Genomic DNA, 11,209 nt, shown 5'->3' on the forward strand with positions numbered 1-11,209 from the left:
TTATAGATGCTTATACTGCTGTTAGCCAGGATGGTTGCCATGGTTACTGCTTCACGTGCCGGCAGACTTCCAGGTATTTATACTAATTTACATTAATACGTATTCATGGAGGCGACAGGCGGAGCAGCAGCTGCTCCGATTCCCCCAAATCAGGATTTATAGAGGAAAGGTGAGCAGGTCTGATTGCAGCATGGCTTCATACATCTGGATTTTTTTGTTCGCTGCACTTTTCTAAATTTGTCCTACTCCAAGTTTTCGTGAAAACTGCGGATTTATACACGAGGCCCGTGGACTACTGGCTTGGTTCACCAGGAAGCTACTGACCTTTGACCTTTTATTTATTTACGTTTTGACTGACTGGAATTACTTGATGTTTGAGAAAACGTCTCTAACTGCCGTCTCCATGGCAACCACTGCCTGAAGACTCGGCGCTGCCTCTAGTGGATAATGGAGGAAATCACATCCAGCTGGAAAATAACTTCGCAGAAATAAAACATCTGGAACTGGTCCAGTTTAAACTGGACCAGTTTAAACTGGACCAGTTTAAACTGGTCCCAGTGAACTGTGGTCTGGTTCCCTCATGCAGAGCAGAACCAGGCTGGAGCCTCAGAGGCGCCGCAGCTCCACTGCAGCTGCAGCAACAGCAGGGAATCTGAGACGCTTTTCTTTCTGCTGCTCAGAGAAACTAAACCATCTGGTTCTGGTTCTGGTTCTGGTCCCAGAAAGGAGGAAATTCAGATTTAGTTCCTGGTGAATCTGAGTCAAACTGGTGGAGTAAAACCCCGGCTGGTGCTGCAGAAACGTGACGAATGATTTTCCAATATAGATCCGAAAAGTGTGGCATGCATTTTTTTCATATCCCTCCCAAAAAATAAAAAATGAGTCCAGAGAAACTAGTTTCCTCTAGAAATGCCACAATTACTGAAGAGGCCTTCCGGGTGTGTGCCTGAGCCAACCTGTGGTGAACTGGCCCTTCATCTTCTGGAAAACGGGGTCCTGAGCAGTGGCCTGGGCCCGGCGGGCCAGAGACTCTGAAGCGGCGCTGGAGAACATGGTGGACACGTTGGACACGTTCTCCAGGCCCACACCGAACGTGCTCACCAACTTCTTCACAAAGTTCAGCGTGTGAGGCGTGATCTTGGCGTCCGACACGGCACCGCTCTTCTCAAACGCCACAGAGTAGCATTTAGCTAGGCCCTGCTGCAGCTGCCGCAGCACCTGCAGGAGGAGGAGGAGGGTTAGGCCTTCGTCGGCTGCTCCATTAGTGCTGGACAGGAGCATGTTTCACTGACAGGAAGGTGAGGATGAAGAGTGAATTCAGCAGAGACGAGGCGGTTGAAAAACATGAAACAACTTCTCTGGTAATTTACATGTTCAGCTGCGATGAGGAAATATTAGAAATATGGATTTTAATGCATTCATTTAGATTAATTATGTAGATTTTAACGTGTTCAAACAATAAGCAGCATTAATCACTTTGTATTTTTTTACATATTAAGGTTGTGCCTGGAAGTCAAACCCCGCCTGTAAGTTTGATGCTAAAGCTTACAGGCTTTAGCATTAGGCTAAAGCCTGTAACCCTAACCCTCGCTAACAACAGCGATGGAGGCCGATTCTCTCCCTTAGTTTCTGTTTCTAAACGATCTGATTGGACGATAGAAGAGACTGTTATTGTGTTCAAGTGATGCTAACAGTAGTTAGCCTATCAGAAGCCATGCTAGCCTAAAATAGCATCTGAATGCTAACATGTAGCAGCTAATGCTAACGTTAGCATCCAGATTTTTTTTTTTTAAAGGTTTTATTGGCTCCAGTTGCTGTTATTTGATAGTTAACAGACAGGAAAGTGGGAAATGAGAAACGGGGAAGACATGTAGCAAAGGTCGCCAGGTCGGGAATCGAACCTGTGACAGCCACGTCGAGGACTAAGGCCTCCATATGTGGGTTGTGCTTAACCCCTGCGACACCACAGCACACCCAGCGTCCAGATTTCTAAAGAAGCTCCATGAATGATGAGAGAAACTCTGAGTTGAACTTATCTCTGATGTTCAGATCTGATTATATTAATTCAATAACTTGGCAGAAAAAAGAGAATTTAATGAAAATGTGAAATATTTTGTAGATTTGTGGTTCTGAATGCTGTCCAGCCGGACCCACCTCGCTGGGACGAGATGGACGGACGGTTTAAAATGCCATTAGTTAATGACAGACCCTGTAGTTAACCCTGGTAACCAGCTGTGGGTGGCTGTAACCATGGTAACCAGCTGTGGGTGGCTGTAACCATGGTAACCAGCTGTGGGTGTCGCCTCACCTCCTCGTGCCAGTTCTCCCTGAACCAAACCATCTGGTCCACGATCCCCTCCAGAGACGACAGCAGCGTCGGGTGCAGCTCCCGCTGCATGTGCATGATGCGGCTGCAGCGCCACATCGGCGCCGTGGCCCGGATGGGGCCCGGGTCGGACGCCCCCGAGTGAGGCTGGGCCCCCACCGAGCCGGGCTGCTGCTGGCCGGATGAATCTGAAACACAGAGACAGGAAGTCCTGATGGCAGAACCACATCCGGGTCTGGACCAGAACCGCAGCCGGGTCTGGACAGAACGGAGCAACAGCAACCAAACTGATCCATGATTATTTATTTAAAGACAAATCTGAAAAGTGTGGCGGAATGTTTAGTTCCTGTGAGAACATCTGAGATCTTCAACATCACGTCCAGAGGCAGTGGTGGACCGAGATCTGGACTTTGACTAGGCCGTTCTAACATCACTGGCCCCATTGGCTTCCTGTCACATTTTACCCTAAACACCTGCAGGTTATGGTTGCCATGGGAACCAGTGCCAGGGTGTGAATACTTTTGAAAGCCTCTTTAGGCTCTGGTTCGTCTTCCAATGGGTCAAAGGTCGGGGCGACTCACCGCTCTTGTAGCGCTCCCGCTGCTCGATCTTCAGGGTCAGGTAGAGCGTCCGGATGGGGAAGTAGACGGCCTGAGGGTAGACGCGCCCGACCTGGCGGGAACAGCAGGGTCAAAGGTCACACACTGCCCTCATGACCTCAAAGCAGAGAGGAAGACGCTGATGAAGATAAACGGTGAGCAGGAGAGTGAGAGAGAGCGCTACGCCTCATTCATGCGCTTAACTTTATTTTGAAAAGTTTCTGAAGTATTTTGATTCGTTGTCATGATAAAATTGATGTATTGATGTTAAATAAACTGACAGTATAATATTAAATATTATATTTACCATCTTCTCCAGTTTGTTCCGTAAAAACAACAAATATCAGCAGAATAGAAAATATGATTCAATGCAACTTCAGCGAATAAATCTCCCTTCATTCAGTCAGAGGCGTCCCGGCAGAAGCCTGTTTAAAATACAACTTTTAATGAAATTTGTGTTTGTGGCGGTATAATCCTGCAGCCTCATAAAACTTACTGTAATAATTTGTTTTTTTATCATATTTTTTATCACAATCGAGGCAAATTCTGGTGATAAACTGAGTCTATCGCCTGGTTCTAGGGATTGAACAATTTTTTAAGGTCGACTACAACATGATAAAAGTCGAGTCGAAGTCGACTAGTCGCGGTGACGTTTTAATGACGCAAATGAGGCTTTATCAGCTAAATTCACCGTAAATATTGATCAAGAACCAGCTTTTACTAGTCTATCATGCAGAATCAAAAGGATAAGAAACACAACATTATCCTGGACTTCTTCCTGAGCGGCGAAGAAAAGTCTGAAAAGTCGCACAAAGTCGGGTCTGACTTTCTTTCAAACACCGGCTGATGCTGCTGATCTCTGGACAGCTGCACATTTAGGAGTTAAATGATCCCACTGACCACAGTGGAACCTCTCCAACCAGACTAATCATGACCGGATCCGTTTGGTTACAGCTGAACCCAGCGCCGCCTCCTGCTGCTCCTCCTCCCGATGCTCCGCCCATCAGCAGCGGCTCTCTGAACCCACATGCAGACGGCGGCAGAGATCGCCTCTATCAGACCCTCAGAGTGAAGCTTGGACTTTGTTTCCAGACGTTAGACGTATTTTAGAAGAGCGTAAAGCTGCCAGGTTGGAAGCTTCAGCACGCAGAGCGACGCTGATCATCATGCCGCGTTGCCCCACATTACTCCGGTAGACTTTTAGTAAAATGTTTTTGGCACTAGTTGCCTTTATTTGACAGCAATCCGACAGGGAGGGGGGAGAGAGTGGATCTCATCCAGGAAGCAAACCGGACAACCAATCAGATAAAGGGGCGGGGCTATGCGCATAAACCGACCAACCAGCAACAGCCAGAAGCTTCACTGTTTCAGGGACGTGCAGTTATTGATTATTGATCATTAGTAACACAGTGAGAAGAAGAGTAGTAATTTATTACTATAAAACTGATTGTGTTTGCTAACACCAGAAGCTAACAGCCAGGCTGGGATTGTTAGCTTCTACTGGTACTGATGGTTCTGTTGGTTCCAGCTCTGAGGAGAGGAAGGCAGCTCGTCATCGCCAGCTTTGAAGATCAGCATCTTTAAATTGTGTTTATAATAATGATAATTTATAATAATTCTTCACTGGCCCAAGCTAACTGGCCAGCGCTAACTGGTCCCGGCTTTAATTTCTGGCCCAGTTCCCGCGGCTCGATGTGATATTAACCTTCATTTCTTCAACAAATAATTTAAAAACAAATGGAGCTGAAAGAAGAGCAGAGAGAGATGAAGATGAGGAAGACTGATTTCCTCCCAGCGATGGGGTGGAGATGTTCAGGTCTCACCTGGCTGATGAGGTTGAGCAGCGGTTTGCCCTCTGACCCCACCAGGCAGGTCAGCAGCTGAGGAATCCAGGCCAGCCATTGGATGGGAGGAACGCCGATGCAATATTTATCCACTGCATCCGCCAGCGTGTTCTTATCGTCGAAGCTCAGCAGCCAGAGGACCTGCAGGGAGGAACACAGACTGCTACTGCTGCACCCGTGCCTCGATATGGAGGCTCCTGACGACCCCCCCACTCACCTTGGCCAGGTACTTGCGGGACTTGCTCTCGTTCTGGTGGCGGCAGGCATGCAGGTAGCAGGTGATGGCAGAGACGCCCAGGTGCAGCTGGCGGTCTTTAACGAAGATGTTCTCCAGGTAATCTCCCCACATGGCCCAGGCCTTCACCAGGACGTCGTGCATCTGCACGGCCGCCGAGAACGCCTTGTTGGCCTCCTCCGACCTGCAGGGGGAGCCAAGAGGGGACAAGGATCAGAGGAGGCGGAGCCAAGGAGGGTGCAGGGGGCGGGGCCAATGATCTGATGGGGTGTAGTTTCCAGATGACAAAGGTACCAAAAAGAAGATGACTCCAGTTAGAATCCTGCTTCTCATTTCCTGAGACTCAAAATCAATCTACAATGTCCCAATGTAGATTTTAAAAAATAAAACAAATGCGCTGTCTGTCGTCCTCCATTTCGTAACTACGTGGGACGTCCTGATGTCGCCATCAGGGGTGGAAGAAGGGGGGTACGGTCGGGTACCGCTACCCCTAAAGGATTTAGCGGGGTTCGCAGTACCTGAGAGAGGAGCGGCTGTCAGCTGTAAAACATCAACGGTTCACTGTGCAGCCGTGAGTGATTAGTTTTTCAAGAACAATCTAAAACACGACTTAATCAGTTAATAAATAACTTTTTTTCCATTTCATATTGTTTCTGAGCTGTTCTTTGCTAGAGCAGCGGGGCGACACGTCGATCTCAGCATGAGGTGACAAACTGAACGCCGCCAGGAGGCTGAGACCAGCAGGTCCTCCTCTGATTGGCTGTTTGTTAGGGCCAAAATATTTTTTTGCCTCTTATTTAGTGGAAATATTGATGTTAATGAGATTTTCTCCAAAATAATAACCTTTTCCAACCTTAAAGCTCCACTGTTGAAAATGAGGCTCTAACATTCACAAATGAAATAAAATCCAGTCCAACATCTGGTTTGAGGTGATTCCTCTGGATCCTGTTGGAGGAAAAACATCCCAACTCCAGAAGATGAGCTTTAACGAACAGAGCTCTGTGGTTCCTCCTGTCAGGGTGAGGAGGAGCCATGTTGGGAAGATGAAGCTGCAGGATCTTCAGAACAAACAGGTCATGATGCTGGGCTGCTGATTATCCCTCTGTCTGGACACAGGATCAGTAGAACCAGTTTAAAAGCTAAAATGAATGGTTATATGCCAGACATGGAAAACTGGGATGCACTCCATGCCATGAAGTTCAGGATTTAGGTCTCATGGTGTCTCAAGGTTCAACATTGCAGCCAGTGGGTTGAGGGACATGCAGCTTTATTCTGTAGCAATTCAAGAGCTACCAGCTTTTATCGCTTCGCAAAAAAATTAATCAGCACAGAAAGAAGCAACAGTGTGTATATATACCAGTGACGTGCGGTGAGGTTCACTGCTGGTGAGGTTCTGACTTATAACTTAGACACCACACATGTTATTGGACGTACAGAACAAACAACGCTGGAGGGCAAAAAGACTAATCATTTACATGTCATCTATAGCCGCGTTAACTCAGTGAAACTTAGAAATGCAGGTATTGATTTCGTGCTATGATCCACAGCAAAGGGAAAGAGGTATTTTCCACGCTGCATGCAGACTCGTTGCCATAGCAACTGACAACAATGCCACTTCATGGTTTAGGATTTAACACCAAAAATCATTCAAGAAATTTGCGCACAGAAAAAATGTAGACTTTCATGTTGACGTCTGAAGAGAGGAGAAAATAATTCGCTGTACTTATTTACTGTGTGGCTAGCTCCATGGCTAGCTTCATGGCTAGCTCCATGGCTAGCTCCATGGCTAGCTAGCTCCATGGCTAGCTCCATGGCTAGCTAGCTCCATGGCTAGCTCCATGGCTAGCTCCATGGCTAGCTCCATGGCTAGCTAGCTCCATGGCTGGCTCCATGGCTAGCTAGCTCCATGGCTGGCTCCATGGCTAGCTCCATGGCTGGCTCCATGGCTAGCTCCATGGCTAGCTCCATGGCTAGCTCCATGGCTAGCTCCATGGCTGGCTCCATGGCTAGCTCCATGGCTAGCTCCATGGCTAGCTAGCTCCATGGCTGGCTCCATGGCTAGCTCCATGGCTAGCTCCATGGCTAGCTCCATGGCTAGCTCCATGGCTAGCTCCATGGCTAGCTCCATGGCTAGCTCCATGGCTAGCTCCATGGCTAGCTGACTGTGTCTTACTCTGCAGTTGTGGAGTCACAATATCTGGGATCATGAGCGCCCCCTGCCATGAGGCAGGAGAACTGCCTGCCTCCCCTGGAGTCTGTTTTCTGCCGTTTCTGATCGCTCCTCCGCACACAAAACACGATACACACACAGTTGGTGACAAAAAACACTGTACATTATATACATAAGCTAATTTACGGAAAATCAGTCCATATGTTAAATGTTGAGGCTCAGCTTCCTGCTGCCTCACCGGCTTCGCTTCTGAGCATTTGAATGGGAAAATGCGAAAATTCAGCGATTTTGAAGAAAAACTAATCAGAATTAGTTAAGCTAAGTAAAAAATAGATACTTTATAGTTCAAACCACAGGGTGAAAATAGCAATATAAATGGTTTTATTATTATATATTATTTTTCCATGATGGCCTACCCTGACTGCACGTCACTGATATACATATGACACACATTTGTCTTAGTACCCCCAAGAATTTAAAACTCCTTTCACCCCTGGTCACCATGGAGATGGTACAGGAACATTACTGAAACAAAGGAGAAGCTACAGGAACAAAAGGGATTCCACTGGGTTTTTACTGAATTCCCAGGAAGAAAACCAAGGTGGACACGAGCTTCACAAAAGTTCAAAAATGGAGAGAGAACTTCAGGAACAGGGCTAGAGGGTGGAGCCAAGCTGCAGGAAGAGGAGCTGCTGCTCAGCTGAAAGCTAACAGGTTAGCTGAGATGTATCAAACAGTGAAAACAGGAAGTAAGAGGAGCCGACGTACTTGTTGATCTGGGCCAGGAACATGCCCTTGAGAGCGTAGAACTCGGCGGTCATCTCCTTGGTGAAATACTTGAGGTTGGTCGACTCGATCACCTCCAGGCCCTGAGAGCAGAAGCGGAGAGACTCTGATTATTGCTCTGCAGATAAGAGCGGAGCAGCTCTGTTCGTTGGAGGGAAGGTGGACAGGAAGCTGCACTTCCATTACAGAGCGCCTCTGATTAGGTGTCTCCATGCGGCGGCGTGACAAACGAGGCGCAGTGCAGGAGGACATGCAGAGGGAACGATGTCTGCTGGCTCTGCTAATGACTAGTGGCGAGGCGAAGGCGCCATTAATCAGAGCGCTGTGCGGCTCAACAGCAGCCGCCGCGCTGATGCGTCTCTGCTACGACCTGCTGCCACCCCTACGGCAGGCAGTTTCACATTGAATCAGCTGCTGGACAGCCCAGACACCTCAGACTGGTTCATTCAGATTTCTCTAATTGCAGATTTGTCATCCAGCTGTTTGGAGGCATCTGCACTGAATTACTGACGATCTGAAACAGATTTAAGTTACAAACTAGTTATAAAGTAAATCTGAGACATTTCACTGTTTGTTCTGACTGGTCAGAATCACGCTACTGATATCTGGAATAATTAATCTAGTCAAAATGTCCCAGATTTAGGGAGCATTTTGAAAGTTCAATAAAAAAATGAAAGATGTTCCAGTTTCAGCTTGTTCATGGCCGACGGCAGCTCATTCTGCTCTAAACTGTTTTAGATGCGGTCTGTGTCTCGGCAGAGAATAAATAGGAAAAGCTCTGGAGATTTCTGCAGTGATCTTCAAGCTAATGAAATTCTCGCCCTCAACTCTCATCCTGCTGCAATTTTCTACTTTGTGGTATTTTCTGAGTATTTAGTGCAGGCAACTGTTTGGACAGCTAAGAGGAAGCACCAGGGGGCCTTGCATGCAATTTTTAATTTAGATACCCAACAATGTCGAGTGACTCTTCATGAGAGCTGGAGCTGTGGCGCTAGCGTTGCCTGCATCTCCTGCACTAGCGTTACCTGCATGCATTCATTCTTGCCCATGACTCCGGCTAGCTGCAGGTAGCATTTGACCTGCTGCCGGATCTTCTGGAAGCAGTCGACGATGGGAACGGTGGGGATGGTGTGGATGCGGCTCAGGATGTCCAGAGCCACGTTCACCAGACCCTGAGGAGACAGGAAGTGATCAGCCCACAACAGGAAGCGCTTATAGGGACAGAGCGAATGCTTTGAACTGGGGTTCAGCTGAGGGTTGGAAGCAGTCAGTGTCTACTACACAGAGTTTAAATCCAGAGTCAGAGAGGAAACATATCAGTTCATATTGTTGGATTATGTTGGAGGCGGTGTGTTGCTAATAAGCTTCCCCTGGGGAACAAGTGCCAAGAACCAAGCAGTTCCTGTATTACCTGGAGTATATTTTTACAGCCTTATCCATCGTTCCTCTGACCAGGAACTCTTCCATGTTCAAGATGCGATTCAGGCAGGAAGTTCATTGGTGGCGCACTGCCTCCACTTCCTGTACAAGTCATCTTGGGCTTCTGGGTAAAAAGTTCCCAAAGGAAACCCGACAATGGCTCCACCCCTTCAGAACCCCTTCAGCGGTTCTGAAGGGGTGGAGGTCTGGTCCAAACTGCTCCGGACTCTTCATCTGAGTTTCCACTGAAGGCGAAACGCTAACTGCTTCCACTTCTCCTGTCCCCAGAACCCAGTCAGTCTTCCTGTGTGGGCGGAGCCTGAGCCTACCTGCTTCCTGGCGATCTTCCCGTACTGGATGATGGCGGACGCCGAGGCGTGGACGCCCAGCATGGCGTTGTTGTTGTTGGGGTCGTGCTGCGTGTTCGTCTCGTACGCCGTCACTATGGCTGCAGAGAGACAGCGGTCAAGAGAACGCTCCGGAGACCCGGGGTCCCTGAATGCATCGTTACTGTGTGTGCGTTGCCCTGATCTCTTCGCAGCCTTTTAAAGTCGACCCTTCCTGCCACCAAGCAGCCATCTCTCAGGGTGTGTCTATGTTACCATGGCAACGCTAAGGAAAGCAGCGACTGCTAGCAGTGGGAATTTATTGTAAAATAATTCTCAATCTTTGTTTCAATAAATTCCAATAACGTTTAAAAAAAACCCAAACTGGACAAAATAATGTAAAACATTTTTACTATTTTCTACAGTAATTGTTCCATAATAGCAGCAATAAATATCAATAAATTAAAAAATGTGATTAAATTCAGTTCCTGTGAGCAGCTAAGTGATAAACACACCTGGTTCAGTCAGAGTGGTCCTGAAACAAGCCTGTTTTAAATACAAATGTTTTTCATCTGGGGGCTGCACAGCAGTGCAGCAGGTAGAGCTGCTGCCTTGCAGCAGAAGGTTCTGGTTCGATTCCCGGGTCTTTCTGCATGGAGTCTGCATGTTCTCCCTGTGCATGGTGGGTTCTCTCCAGCTTCAGTCCAGAAACACGACTGTCAGGTTAATTGGTCTCTAAATTCTCCCTGGTGTGACTGTGTGTTGCCCTGAGACAGACTGGTGACCCGTCCAGGTGACCCGACGGGTGACCCGTCCAGGTGACCCGTCCAGGTGACCCGACAGGTGACCCATCCAGGTGACCTGACTGGTGACCCATCCAGGTGACCCGTCCAGGTGACCCAACCAGGTGACCCGTCCAGGTGACCTGACTGGTGACCCGTCCAGGTGACCCGTCCAGGTGACCTGACTGGTGACCCGTCCAGGTGACCCGACTGGTGACCCGTCCAGGTGACCCATCCAGGTGACCTGACTGGTGACCCGTCCAGGTGACCCGACCTCTCACCTGAAACGTTTGCTGGAGAGGCAGCAGCAGCTCCTGACCCCTTAGGGACAAGGAGTTAGAAAATGGATGGATGTTTTTCATCTGTGTTTGTGGTGAACGCTAGCATGCTAACACATAATTAGCTACAGTAATGATCCCCTCTCACCCTGGTAGTGGTGCTGTCGCCACATGAAGATGCTGCTCCAGTGGGACAGGTCGTCAGAGACGATGGGCAGCCGGTTCCTCCACGTCTTCACCACTGTCTTCATGTCGTGCAGACTGGTGTTGCGGCCCAGGTTGCTGGGCTGCAGCCCGGCATTGATCTGCGCCGCTTCCTGCAGCTCGATGATCTGCTGCGCCGCCTGCACAGCAACCGGCAGCGTTAGCGACAGGACCACACCGCCGGCAGCGTTAGCGACAGGACCGCCGGCAGCGTTAGCGACAGGACCACACCGCCGGCAG

General features: G+C 48.6%; 1 protein-coding gene across 1 annotated transcript in view; it reads right to left on the reverse strand.

The window, feature by feature from the left end:
• The window catches only part of trrap (transformation/transcription domain-associated protein), a 57,909-nt gene that overhangs the window by 5,160 nt on the left and 41,540 nt on the right, over positions 1-11,209 (reverse strand). The window contains 9 exon segments of the mRNA XM_007578823.2: positions 957-1,218; positions 2,309-2,514; positions 2,908-2,998; positions 4,749-4,910; positions 4,987-5,188; positions 7,943-8,043; positions 8,986-9,132; positions 9,709-9,827; positions 10,914-11,109. Of these exon segments, the coding sequence (XP_007578885.1) occupies positions 957-1,218; positions 2,309-2,514; positions 2,908-2,998; positions 4,749-4,910; positions 4,987-5,188; positions 7,943-8,043; positions 8,986-9,132; positions 9,709-9,827; positions 10,914-11,109 (1,486 nt within the window).

This window comes from Poecilia formosa, unplaced genomic scaffold (genome assembly GCF_000485575.1).
Source record: "Poecilia formosa unplaced genomic scaffold, Poecilia_formosa-5.1.2 Scaffold493, whole genome shotgun sequence".
NCBI classification, from domain to species: domain Eukaryota; kingdom Metazoa; phylum Chordata; class Actinopteri; order Cyprinodontiformes; family Poeciliidae; genus Poecilia; species Poecilia formosa.